This window comes from Dipodomys ordii, unplaced genomic scaffold (genome assembly GCF_000151885.1).
Source record: "Dipodomys ordii isolate 6190 unplaced genomic scaffold, Dord_2.0 Scaffold12, whole genome shotgun sequence".
NCBI lineage: Eukaryota > Metazoa > Chordata > Mammalia > Rodentia > Heteromyidae > Dipodomys > Dipodomys ordii.
The window spans coordinates 794,476-808,009 of NW_012267228.1; the positions used below are offsets into that span (position 1 = coordinate 794,476).

The following is a 13,534-nucleotide window of genomic DNA, read 5'->3' on the forward strand; positions in this document are numbered from 1 at the left end:
GAGTCAGAGAAGCTGCCTCGGGCCCTGCCCGGCCGCCCGCGGCCCGCGGCCTCCTCGGGGCTGCCGGCCCGACCTCCTGCTTGTTCATTCAACCCACGAAGCCGCACCGCAGCCGGGCGCGGGGCGCGGGGGAAGCCGGTGACTCAGGCCGCCTCCGAGGAGAGCCCCGGAGCCAGCTCGGAGCGCCGCCAGCCCGGACGCGCCCTCCCTGGCCGGCTACACCCGCCTTCCCGGAGAGGCCAGCGTTTGCCCCACCTCTGCCCTGGCCGCCCCACCTGCGGACCCCTCGAGGGTCTAGTAGCTGCACCTTCAAAGGCCTCCGAGGTGGCCTGTGAGACTCGGGGTCCCAGCGGGCCCGCCGCCCGCCCCCCACCCCCTCCTGCCACCACCGGACTTGAGAGGGAGAATTGGCCCCGTCGGTGCCTCAGCCAGCCGGGCATGGGAGTGTGCCGAAGGCAGCCCCGGGCGACTCTTAACTCTCCACTCCACAGCTGTGTGTTCCTTCTTGGGATCTGTGGCTGTGACGTTCTAGCCAGGATGCTGAGCGTGGCGGCTACTCGGTGTGTGCGCCGTCCTCACAGGCTAGCACCGCGGTCCTGGCAGAGACCGCATCTGGGATGTGTTGGGACTTGGGCACATCTGTGCCCATCCCTCCAGTAGCTGGGCACATCTGTGGGAAGATCTGAAGACAGAGGGTGGAGCAGAGGCACGGAATTAATTTAGCATGACAATTGCCCTGCAAGGTGTGCTTACCACCCAGACTCCCTTGTTTTGGTGTTGGCTGAGGAGGGAGCAGGAGGAAGGGGTGCCTTCTACAACTGACACCCAAAGTACCACTGACAGTACAGCCCAAGAGATGAGGCAGTCTGGAGAAGGGGAGAGGAGAGTGACGGGTCTGCCAAGATTTGTACCCCTTGCCCTCCTTAGTGACCATGTGGTCAGTTACTTGCTGGGCAGGGATTTGCTTGTCTGGTGCTGTGGCTGTCTGCCCCCGGCAAGCCCTAGCTGGTGGTGGTCAGGACAGGTAGGAGAAGATAGCATCTGCTTTGCTCACAGACTGACTCGAGTCCTTGCTCTTGACACTACCCCACCTGGTGCCACGATTGCCGGCTTACTTGGGAACCTCTTTGCATCTTTATGGTTTTTGTCAGCACACCCCCAGCCTGGCTGCCAGCCTCAGACCCAGTTATGAAGAATCTGACAACATTCCTGCTAGCTAGCTCTTACACAGGACTTACCAGGTGTAGGGCCGAGAATGCCTAGTAATGGTACACTCAGGTTCTCAGCCTGTACCAGTGTGCACAAGGATCTAAGCTCAGGCATTTTGCCCTTTATGATGACCCTATGATCAGCGGCAGACCGAACTCCAGTCCTGCCCCTGGTACGGTCTGGGCAGAGCCTGAGCCACTGACCTGAAGTGTGAGGCCTTACCAGGAGCTGCCTAGACATGCCGGGTTGCCCTATCTCCCGCCCACTCTCCACAACCAGCCAGACAGATAGCACTGCTCCCCAGACCACTCCCTGCTCCCTCACTTCCCCTGCCAGGTATCCATCCCCAGGGGTTACCTCTTCATCCCACCCACTGCCCCCTCCTCCAGTCAGCCTGCCTGCCATCCAGCTGGAAGGGACTCCCCTGCACGGGCCACCTCTCTCAGCATGGCCTCCTGGTGTTGGTTGTAGCTGTCACCTGTCTGCTTTTGACCCCACAGGGGCGGCACAGCCTTAGAAAGCATAGCCAGTACTTGTCCAATTTCAGTAAGAACACATTTCCAGCAATCTCTTTGTAAAATAGCTTGGCAACTTCTTAAACAAGCACATCCTCTTGGTGCCCAGGCCAGTCACAGCAAGTTCACTGCCAGGAGTGTCATCGCTTGATGTCTTCAGGGCGCTTGTTTCAGGAGCCCCTGCTGCTCCCCTAATCTATTATCAAAATCTACCCATTATACACTGTCTGTATGCTTTTATTGTGTGTAATTAGAACTTAATCTAAGAGAAGCAATGTAAATAAAGAGCATGCACATGTGAACATACATACAATCACACACACACACACACACACACACACACACACACACGAAGCTTGCTGGGCTTGTGGTTGATTTGAAGCCTCCAACCCAGCCTTTTCTGGTCACATGCATGAGCTACCAGAGCTTTTGTAAAGTACCATTCTGATGAGCTGTGTGACACTGGGATGGAAGCTGGGAGCTGGACCCCATAGTTAGGGTCAGACAAGGAAGCTAGGTGCTAGGTGAGCACACAGTAGGCCCGGGGTTTCTTGCTTCCTTTTTGGTGTGTGTGAGGGAGACTTCCTAACGTGTTTGTTCTCCTTAGTATTCCAGTACGGGTCCCAGGAGAGAACATGTCAAAACCACGTCCGACCCCCAGCCAGGCTTTCTGGAGCGGCTGAGTGAGACTTCGGGAGGCATGTTTGTGGGGCTCATGACCTTCCTGCTCTCTTTCTACTTAATTTTCACTAATGAGGTAAAATGTCTGGGGGGCCCCTGTGTGGAGTGAGGGTCCCCACAGATTCAGGGAACAAAAGCTTTGAACCCAAAGTTTGGATCTGGTAATAACAGGCTTAGGTTTCCCAGACAAGGAAGAGGAGGGTGAATGGCTCTCGATTCTTCCCGTTGTGACCCACCTCATAACGAATGGCAGTGAGGAAGGGGTTAATGGCTCACACGCCTGAAAACCCCACTTCCCGCCCGGGTGGATCAGAGTGCTTTTGCCTGGTCACCAGGAACCTCCACGACTTCAAAAATCTGCTGTGGCACTTTTCTTGAGCAGACCTTTCTAGGCTCATATCCAGGTTGCCTAGAAGTCCTGGAGAAAACAGGCACTGTCATCTCTATCTCTAAGTCAGTTTCTTGGAAGTTCTGGGGGCTCCCAGTGGCCCTGTTTGGGGCTAGTCCTCTGAACCAGTGCTGTGGCCAGGGGGCACGTGTTCTGATTGATGGAGCTCAGGTCACGTGATCCAGACAGTGGTTCAGGCCGGCTGGTGTAAGCCACGTGGGACTGTAGAAAGCAGAGGAAAGGCGGGGTGAGCACTGGACAACAGAACCACCAGTCCTTCCCGACATGAGTGCGGTGCCAAGCCAGGGGGCAGAGGGGAGGGGTCGTGGGAACTGGTGGGATCGTAGTGGGGGGTCTGCCAGGAATCCTGGGTTCCATTGTTGACTCTGTACTTGGTGGGCCTCAGTTCACCAGCATAGAATGGGGAGCTGGGTCTGTGCTCCTGAGGCGGCAAAGCAGTCGCAGTGTCAGCCATTCCTGCTCTACTCCGCCCGCAGGGCCGTGCGTTGAAGACAGCCACTTCACTGGCGGAGGGGCTGTCGCTCGTGGTGTCTCCTGACAGCATCCACGTCGTGGCTCCTGAAAATGAGGGGAGGCTGGTGCACATCATTGGGGCCCTGCGAACGTCCAAGGTAGGCGTGGCCGTGGCTGCTGGCACTGCGGCTCAGGGCGTGGGTGTGGCTCCCATCAGATGGGGTCTGTAGGGGGATGGCGCCAGTGTCTGATGTGGCACCACCTCCGTGGTTGGGGCAGGGGAACTGCTCTGGCTCCTGCAGCTCTGCAGTAACTTCAGTGTCCAGTACTTGCTGGCGATGCTCTGGGGCGCATACAGCCCGACCTTATATTCCAGGATGACACTCATTGCCTGGCGCGCGGAGCCTGGGGCACGCAGCTCCACTGGATCCTCCGACGTCTGGCTGTTCATTCTTGGTCCTATTCTCTGCTTCTGTGTCTCCTCTCTGGCTTCCTGTAAAACAGGGATTCTGGCTGCTGGGAGTCTTACCTTTATTTTTCTGGTTTGATTCCTTTTGAAGCTCTTGTCTGACCCAAACTATGGAGTCCATCTCCCAGCTGTGAAGTTGCGACGGCACGTGGAGATGTACCAGTGGGTAGAGTCGGAAGAGTCCAGGTGAGGCTCCAGCGGTGAAGCATCAGTTGGGGTAGAGATGCAGGCACTAGGGTAAAATAAAATGGCTTTTATTTTGACACCTCCAAATTTCCTATTAGAAAAAAAAAAAGTCAACTATTCCAAAGTTAGTAGCAGTGATATTTTTTGGAGGTGGCAAAAAGAAGTCCAGTGCAGAGTGGCTCCAAATCACAAGGACACACAGTTGGAGGCATGACTGAACCCAGGCGCGGCACGGTGAGCGTGCCCTTGCGGCGCCCGCTGTGCCCGCTGCGCTCAGGGGTCCCAGCCCCTCTCCCACAGCCGGCTCCAGTGTGACTGGAAGGCCCGGGGCAGGTTCTCAGGGGCTGGCGTGGAGCATAGCCCCTCCTGGGCCGTGTGGGAATGGCTGGAGGCTGGAGAAGGGCAGCCCTTGGGGCCTACCCTGGAGCCCCTGCCAGGCTGTTTAGGAGCTAAGGGTGTGCCAGATCTCAGCTGGGGTGGAGGGGGGAGGGGAAGAAGCTGTGGGGAAGAGGGGGGGGCAGATGCCAGTATGGGCCAAGGAGCACTTTCCTCCAGTCTGGCCTGCGACCGGAGGAGGGCATCTGTGCTGGGCTCCTGCAGGCAGGGCTGCTGCTTCCTGTGGCCCTAAGCGTGGCTCCTGTCTGGCGATGCCTGGCTGACTCGCGGTGTCTGTGCTCTTTGCAGGGAGTACACGGAGGACGGGCAGGTGAAGAAGGAGACAAGGTACTTCTACAGTGAGTACTGGCCCCGCCGAGGCGTGGCACGCGCCCACGCATCTGTAGTCTGCCCATGGATGAGGCTGGCAACGGGGAGGACAGTGGGGCTTGAGCACAGCCCCAGCCTTGGGACGCCCTAGGGGCCAGCCCTCCAGACATCCCACAAGCTGCCCCCCGGCCCCCAAGTGCTAGAGATTCAATTAGGACCCTGGCGTGTTGGTGGCAGCCATGTAGCACTCTTACCTGCTTCTGAGTTGTCTCTCTCCCCGAGCAGACACGGAATGGAGGTCAGAAATTGTCAACAGCAAAAACTTTGACCGAGAGATTGGCCACAAAAACCCAAGGTAAGCACTGGACCCCGAGCTCAGGCCAAGCCTTTCCCTCTACTGGGAGCCTCAGTTTCTTCATCCAAGTCTGGCTGTGTCAGTCCTGCCCCGTGCAGTGGTAAGGGTGTACGACATGGTTTTAAGGCCAAGCCCGAGCTAAATGAGACCTGACCTTACGGGCCCAAACAATCACCAAGCTGGACAGAGGGCCTGACGGGATTGTAGTCTAGGAAAGCATTTTGTTAAGGGTCAGCCAGGTGATCCTGTAGGAGGATGCTCAGCACCTCAGCCCTGCCCAGCCTTGAGGCGGTGGCGGCACCCACGGGGGCCTTGTGAGGCTCTGCAGCCAGGGCAGTGACTTGCTCAGGAATGGCGAGCGTGCCACTCGTGGCCATGGCCAGTGCTTCTGCGAAGGAGGGGGGCATGAAGTTCTAGGGGACAGGGACAGAGCCGGGGTGTTCAGCCCAGGGCAGGGACAGGAGCCCTCAGAGGTGGTGTAGATGTGAAGAAGCCCGGGGCGGGGCTCCCAGCACACACAAGCACAGGAGCTTGGCAGCTCTTACCACGCCCAGCACGATGCCCCCTCCCCCACAGCGCCATGGCAGTGGAATCCTTCACCGCAACAGCCCCCTTCGTCCAAATCGGCAGGTTCTTCCTTTCGGCGGGTAAGTCTCTGCCCTGTGACCCAGTGCAGCCCGGAGGCCCTGGGGCAGTTGGCCTGGGAGGGAAAGGGTGCAGGGGCACTGCCATGCAGGGCTGGTAGAGATGGCGGCTTGCCTTGGGCACTGGGAAACCCTGGGAGCATGGGCTCAGAAACAAGTCCTCCAGCCGTGTGTGGTCGTGCACACCTGCAGTCCCAGTACTTGGGAAGCCAAGGCGGGAAGATGGGAAATTCCAAGTCAGCGTGCGCATGTGGTCTAGTCTCTGTCTCAAAAATAAGTAACAATAATAAGAAAGGTGGGAGAGGCGTGTGTGTGAAGGGAGAGGTGGCCTGGCCGTGATGGCTGGGCTCAGGAAGGCGTGAGTTGCAGGGCTTGCAGATTGGGGAGTTCTCCATGGGCCCCGTGGCTTCTACCTACTCTTCTCTTAGGCCTCATTGACAAGATTGACAACTTCAAGCCACTGAGCCTGGCCAAGCTGGAGGACCCCCATGTGGACATCCTTCGCCGGGGAGACTACTTCTACCACAGTGAAAATCCCAAGTACCCGGAGGTACCAGGAGCCATGGCTGCCCACTGGTGGAGGCCGGGAGGCATGGGCTGCCCATCGGGCAGAGGCCAGGAGCCAGGGCTTAGCAGCCTCCTCCAAGGCCAGCACAGGGCACCAAGCCCGGGTGGGCCGGTGACATTGGTGGAGGTAGAAGGGGAGCCTGGGCGGACTTGGCTACTCCTCAGCCCCCTTTGTTTCCCCCAGGTCGGTGATGTGCGCGTCTACTTCTCCTACGCAGGACTGAGCAGCGATGATCCAGACCTGGGCCCAGCCCATGTGGTAACCTGGCTTCCTGGGGGCAGCTGAGGGTTTCACAGCACCCCTGGGCGCCGCCCCTGTGCACTGTGGGCCTCCCTGGGGAACGCACATGCCACTCACCTTCACACAGTCAGCCTCAGAGTCTCGTCCTCCCCACACGCATTGCTGGCCCCGCGCAGAGCACGGCTGTTCCTGAGGAATCTGCCTCAGAATTCCACCTGACTCAATTCAGGCACACGAGACCCTTCCCCCAGCCCGACTGTCACCTATGAACACATAATTGGTCCCCAACCCTGGGAATGTAGTCAGGAAGTCCACCTGGATCTGACCCAGGAAACAGCAGAGCACACCTGGGGCCCAGATAGGCCAGGTGAGGGAGGAGAGGTGGCGAAGTGGGCTTGGCCAGGCTGCACTGGCCGCCCTGCCACGGCGCTGCGTCCTACCCACGGCCAGCTCCAGGAAGACGGCCCTGCCCCGCCATGCACACCCCATCTGCACCCACTGTCCCAGAGCCTGCCCCTCCCTGCCCACGGCAGCCCCGGCCTTGGCCGTTCTCCCAGGACAGGGCACCCCATAGCATTGTGAAGACAGGCTCCCCACTGCCTTCCCTGGGTGACAGAGCCAGGGGTTGGGCTCTGGTGCGGCCCTGTGCCCCATCCTTTGGTTCCCCCCCAACCCACTCATCTCGTAAGCCTGACTTCTCTGGCCAGGTCACCGTGATTGCCCGGCAGCGGGGTGACCAGCTGGTCCCGTACTCCACCAAGTCCGGGGAGACCTTGCTGCTGCTGCACCATGGTGACTTCTCGGCAGAGGTGAGTCACCGCTGCCTCCTCACCTGCATGGTAGCAGGACGGCAGGGCCACCTCCCGGGGGCCACTCGCGAGCCGCCACCTCGCTGTGGCAAAGGTGGAAGAGGTGGAGAGCCCCTGCTGGGCAGGGAGAAAAGTGTGGTGCTGGCTCCTTGGTAAACGTGTGCGGGCCTCAGGGATCAGCCGAGCCCTCTGGTTCCCGTTACTGACCCTCGGCTGCCATCTGACATCCCATCAGCCTCGCTCCTGTACCTGGCCAGGACAGGGTGCGGTGCGGTGATGCTGTTGTTGCGCAGGGCTTAGTTACCAGGCTCAGGGTGGGGCTGCCACTTGCCAGCCTGGTGGGCCGTGAGTCACCGAGGGCTGTTCTAAAATTAGGTCCCTGTTCTCTCCGGGGGCTGGGACAGCCCCAGGTCTCAGCTGCCCTCAGAGGCGTGGAGCTAGCTGCGTGACTCGCAGGGGGACAGCTCTCCACTGCAGAAGGTCCTGAGAGCCCCACCCCCAAATCAAGAGGCCAGGGGCCCCCCCAAGCCACTCTCCCCTTCTTGTCCTCTCCAAGCGGTTTCCTCACCTGTACACAAGGCTTGCCAAGCAGCAGCCCCGGCCCTGCCTTGTTTGGGGGCTGTCCACTCACTCAGCTGTGTGTTGAACACCAGGGGTGCGCCGGCCCTGGCCCCACCGCCAGGAGCACTGGCTTCTTGCTTGCTTGTCCTCTCCAAGCCTCATCTCATGTCAAGTGAGCTGAGGACTCAGCTCCCAGTGTTGAGTTATTCTGAGGAGCTAGTGACAGTGTTGGTTAGTCAAGTGACAGGTCGCTGCTTTTACCATTGGCGTAGAGAACTGGACAGGAAACAGGTATGATGTAGATGAGGGAAGGCTCTGAAGAAATGCATTTTGAGTTGAGCTGGGGGCCTGTGCGCAGCTCCTGGGCACGGCTGTGGGTGAGCATGATAGGCAAAGCAGTCAACCTGTGCAGAGGCCCAGAGGTGACTGGACACATGACCTGGTCTGGCACAGGCTGCCCGTGGGACTGGAGGGTGGCAGGGCCTGGGGAGGCTGCTGGGTGTGGAACGTGGCGGGCAGAGCATGCAGGGGGCCGTGTGGGGGCTAAGAGCAGAACAGTGAGGGGGTAGGCTGGGCTGGGCAGAGGAGAGGCTCATGGGATGTGGATACAGACAGCTAACAGGACCCGGATGGCCCAGTTGGCATGTGAGGGGAGAAGCAGGCCGCGTGCAGCCCACGGGTTCAGCTTGTTCAGGTGTGTGGCCGAGGTGGAGAGAAGGGGGCTGAGGTGGGGGCCTCAGCTCTGCAGCACGGCCCAGGGCCAGCATGCACCGTGTCACCTGCTCAGGGAAGGTGGGTGGTGGCCCCTAGGAGACCGCTGCTGTGTGGCAGAGGGTGGCACTCATCACTCTCCTGGGGAGGCAAGTGCCTTCGACCAAGGTCTCCCGTGTCACGTCCTGTGCTGTGCCACATGGACAACACTTAGCAGTGGGTGGCCATCTCCGTGGTCTGTTCACAAATGGCACAGCTCCCTCAGCACCCCTCACGGTCCTGACACTGTCCACCTTGTCCTGCAGGAAGTGTTTCGTAGAGAACAAAAGAGCAACTCCATGAAGACGTGGGGCCTGCGGGCGGCGGGCTGGACGGCCATGTTCCTGGGCCTCAACCTCATGACGCGGATCCTCTATACCCTGGGTAGGTGCAAGGTGGGGTGAAGGCCAGGGAGCCCCCTTCCCACAGACCCTGGACGTGTCACACTCCTCGGAGCCTTTCTTGCCTAATGGTTAGCGACTGGGCAGATGGCCCTCTCGGTCCCCACTAGCTTTGAGGTGACAGCAGGGAAAGGCAGCAGAGGGACAGGCTGGCCGCCTCTGGGGAGGCTGCCCTGGCTCCTGTGATCTGAAGGTCTGGCTCGCTCGCCTCATTCCTTTGCTTCACAGTCTCAGCCACGGTGACCACGCTGGCCAGCTCTGGAGGGAGCTGGGGCTGTTTGAACGCTGTCCAGTCAGCTCCGGCTACCCAGGCCATGCTGTCTCCAGTTGGAGCTTTTCTTCCCTCCTATCTACCTTGGGAGATTTGTGACATGCTTGGCAAATAAACCCTCAAAAACTGCTGTGGTTCCTCCCTGCAACAGCCCGGACCAGGTGCGGGTGGCCAGCAAGAATGGGTAGAGGAGGAAGTGCGTGGGCTTGCTTGATGGCCTGAGGCTGGCTGGTGCCAGGGAGCCCACCGAGTCCAAGTGACCAGCCGGTGTGGTACCCAGTGCCCAGGCTGTGGGGTGTGTTCTGAGTCAAGACGGTTGGTGTAGGAGACGGTGGACCAAGGGGACTACCCCCCTTTGCCTCATTGTGCTCCGCCCAGCCTTCCCTGGGTGCCAGCACAGGCCAGGGAAGCAGCCGGGTTGCGGCACACGCTAGGCCTCCCTCTCTCACGGAGGCTTCATTGGGTGGCTTCCTTGTGCTTGAGCCCGGCCCCCCCTGGGGCCCCAGTCCTGTGTTGGCCATGTGACTGGGGACAGGCCACTTCCTGCTGGCGCCGGGGGCCCTCCGTTGGCTCGGATGCCCTCCTCGCATGTTGCGTGCAGCGTTGCTCAGGCAGTAGCAGAGCAGGAGGGGCCCGCAGGAGTGGGGTACACAGCAGCCACGTGCTGTCAGACTCTGCTCCAGCCCCAGACCTCAGTGAGCAGGACAGAGCCTCTGACCACGCAGGAGACGGTGCAGCCAAGAACACTGGCCTCAGACTAACGGCAGCATGAGCTTTGGAGTCCAAACGGACTCCACATTTCTCCTTTTCTGGGACTGGGCAGAGCAGGTGGTGCAGGGGCTGTACCTCCACATGCCCCTCCCACACAGGGTGGTGACCAGACGGGAGGTGCGGACATGGTCTCTGGGCCTCACAGTCCTTCTTCCCTCCACAGTGGACTGGTTTCCCGTCTTCCGAGATCTGGTCAACATTGGCCTGAAGGCCTTTGCATTCTGCATGGCCACCTCGCTGACGCTGCTGACCGTGGCTGCTGGCTGGCTCTTCTACCGGCCCCTGTGGGCCCTTCTGTTCGGCTGCCTCGCCCTGGTGCCTATCATCATTGCCCGGACCCGGGTGCCAGCCAAAAAGCTGGAGTGAAGGAAGCCTGGCACCCACCAACACCTGCGTGAGCCTCAGGGCCTCCCTTCACCTCTGCCCTGCTCCCTGCCGGAACAGCCCTTTGAACCCCACTCTTCACGGGCCACACTGGCAACTTGCATGTCCGTTTTGGTGTTGGCCAGCGCGCATCTTCCCCGCCCTTTTTCTTGATAGTATGCGGCGCCGGTGGCAGGACCCACGTGAGCACAGTGACCCAGCCTCACCAGCCTGAGTGGGTGTTGCATTCCACTCGGCTGTCAGCCCACACCTGCTAGTGAAGGGCTCGGCCCTGTCACCCCCTCCCCCCAAACAAGTACCATGGCTGCACACGAGCCTCAGGGCGGCCCCTACCGCTGCCAGGCTGCGCTGGGTTGCCAAGACTCACTCTTTCAGCCTGGCACAGTGAGTGCTGCCAAAGCCAAATCTGCTGGTAGAACTTGATTTGATGCCAAAAAAGGCTGGGCACAAGTGCCCCTCATCTGTAATCCTAGCCACTTGAGGGTTGAGATGTGACCATCACAGTTCAAAGCCAGAAAAAATTGAAAACTGAGCTCTAAGTAACCAGCAAAAAGCTGGGAGTGGTGGGGTACCAGCTGTGAGCAAAAAGCCAAGCAAGAGCTCAAGGCCCAAAGTTCAAGTCCCAATACTGACACAGAAAAAATATACTCAAGATATCATGATAAAAACATTCGTTGGACTTCACACCACAGTTTGACAGAATCATCGCGAAGCCTTCAGCAGCCCTGGCTCTGCTTTTTGGCTACTCTGTTTTCCTACTCCACAAAGGAGTTAGGGTTGAAAAAACTCAAAATAATCCCCTCCACTGAACAATTAGCAAGGCAGAATGTTACTGAAAATACCCTTCATTTGAGCTAAGTGGGAAAGGTATTCAGTTGGGTAGACTTCATGGACTTTAAAAAGTTACCTGGGGTCGCTTGTGTGCTTTGCTCTGCAGTGCTTTGAAACAGATGGTCACAACAGGTCTGTGTCCACTGTGGGCAGGGGCGAAGCAGGCCCTGTCTTCCTGTTGTCAGAAGACACCCACTCACTTGAAGATGCCTTCAATCATGTTAAGGCCAAGGCTGGACGCCTCATGTGGAGAGCTTGGTGGTGGCCCCGGCGCCAGTGGCAGCTTCTGAGTCATTTCTTTGGTGCTGAATGCCCATCCCTTTGTCCTATCTAAAATTCACACACTTAATTCACCTAGTTTCTAAGTTTCCCAATTACTCTTCCACCCTTTGAAAGCATGCTGCCACCCTGCTGTGCTAGCGGGCTTGGTACAGCCCTCTCATTTCTATTTGCAAACTGTTCTGTCCTTTGCTGGGAGTGGTTGCTTTGGCAACAAAATATTTGGTAGCTGAACAAGATGAAAACGTGTGAAGCCAGTGGCCTGTCACAGTCCTTGTTCTACAGACTCTGGGCTATGAATCAGGATTCTTGCAGAAAATGGCAGCTCCACAAATGACTTACCTGGGTGAGGGCTACAAGCATTCATTGCCGCCACGCTCATGGACGCACTCTTCAACCTCTTAAAGCTATTCTTGGAAAATAAGCACAGCATTAATGACGGCTAAGACTAAATCCTTAGGATTCGGTTCATGTTTTTTTTTTTTTTTTTCTCCTTATATGGATCTTACCTGCCAATTTCAAGTGTCCTTAAAAAGAAAAAGGTATATAATCTGAAGACTTTGGAAAACCACAACAAAATTTGTATTAGCTGTATATTTTTCATAAAGCTTTGAAATAAATGACTATATATCTTTTGGCATAGGGTATTCCTTGCAATTAGCCTGCTTTTCATTTGGTGATTGGTGGAATTTTTGTTAACATATAAATTCAGACATCAACCTTAGGAACTGGATGAACTTCAGTTCTAGGTTGTTCTTAGTGGTTAAAATGGGTTTCCGTTCTTTTTACAAGAGCAATTCCATATTTTTTGCACTAAATAAAGCCTACTTTGTCTTGGCTGTATTTAAGATGAATGATTCATGCTTTGTGAGCCTTCAGAATGTGCTAGAAGAGGTGGAGTATGAAGGCTGGGAATGTGGCTTAGTGGTACAGTGCTTGCCTAGAACACATGAAGCCCTGGGTTCAATTCCTCAGTACCATATAAACAGAAAAAGCTGGAAGTGGTGCTGTGGTTCAAATGGTAGAGTGCTGGCCTTGAACAAAAGCAGCCCAGGGACAAGGGCCTAGGCCGAGTCCAAGCCCCAGGACTGGTGGAGTGTGAGTTGGTGTACAAGGCACTGGCCTTGAGTTCACACAGACCAGCCTCCACTGAAGAGAGCCTCGGCTTTCTTCCCACGCAAGGGTTGCTGCAGGACCCAGGAGGGTCAAGCCGGTGAGGCGCCCACACTCACGCCGAGTTTTCCCCTCCCTACTTTGAAGCTCTCAGCTTTGTTACAGACAGTAATAATTTTCCAAAACCTATTCTTTAATTTCTGAAAATCTAAGTATTTCATTTCCTTAATGCTTCCTAGTAACTGACATCGGCCTGAATAGGTTCTCTCTCCGTAAACTGGCCTCAAAACCCCAAAAAGCAGTCACTTGCCCTAGGAAGCTTGTCAGGCTCTGGGCAGAAACTGAGAGAATGTAGTTTCCATAGCAACCTGTCTGTTGGTCACACCCCAAATGTTGTGTTTCCCTTGGGTAAGAATGACTCAACACTTTCAGTGGCTGCTTTCAGGATTAAGTAATTCCTCCTACACAAAGAAAAAGATTGCTAGTGTGTAATGTTTCCAGCTCACACCTAAGTTTTCATCTTAGATTTTGATACTTGCAGTGTTAGCATAAATATAAATCACTACTCTGCCCCCATACTGGGACTTGAACTCAAGAGCCTCTAGTTCTTCCTTAGCTTTTTTGCTCAAGGCTGGTGCTCTACCACTTAAGCAACAGCTCCACTTTTAGTTTTTTTGTGGTTAACTGGAGATAAAAGTCTCACAGACTTCCTTGCCTGGCCTAGCTTTTAACTGATCTTCAGATCTCAGCCGCCTGAGTAGCAAGGATTATAGCCTGACCACCAACACCTGGCTTTATCAAGGTGTTGTTTTGGTTGGTCGTGGGGCTTGAACTCTGGGCCTGGGAGCTGTCCCTCAGCTCTTCAGCTCAAGGCTAGTACTCTACCATTTGAATCACAGCGCCACTTTCTATCAGGGTGTTCTTTGCTGA

At 56.8% G+C, this 13,534-nt stretch overlaps 1 protein-coding gene across 1 annotated transcript in view; it reads left to right on the forward strand.

Annotated features, from left to right (window-relative positions):
* The window catches only part of Tmem43 (transmembrane protein 43), a 12,408-nt gene extending 1,504 nt beyond the window's left edge, over nt 1-10,904 (forward strand). The window contains exons 2-12 of the mRNA XM_013010327.1: nt 2,332-2,481; nt 3,291-3,425; nt 3,828-3,922; nt 4,607-4,656; nt 4,913-4,982; nt 5,559-5,629; nt 6,055-6,176; nt 6,378-6,452; nt 7,142-7,243; nt 8,821-8,938; nt 10,161-10,904. Of these exons, the coding sequence (XP_012865781.1) occupies nt 2,332-2,481; nt 3,291-3,425; nt 3,828-3,922; nt 4,607-4,656; nt 4,913-4,982; nt 5,559-5,629; nt 6,055-6,176; nt 6,378-6,452; nt 7,142-7,243; nt 8,821-8,938; nt 10,161-10,363 (1,191 nt within the window). The 3' untranslated portion in view covers nt 10,364-10,904. The remainder of the gene's footprint in view (nt 1-2,331; nt 2,482-3,290; nt 3,426-3,827; nt 3,923-4,606; nt 4,657-4,912; nt 4,983-5,558; nt 5,630-6,054; nt 6,177-6,377; nt 6,453-7,141; nt 7,244-8,820; nt 8,939-10,160) is intronic.
* The last annotated feature ends 2,630 nt before the right edge of the window (nt 10,905-13,534 follow it).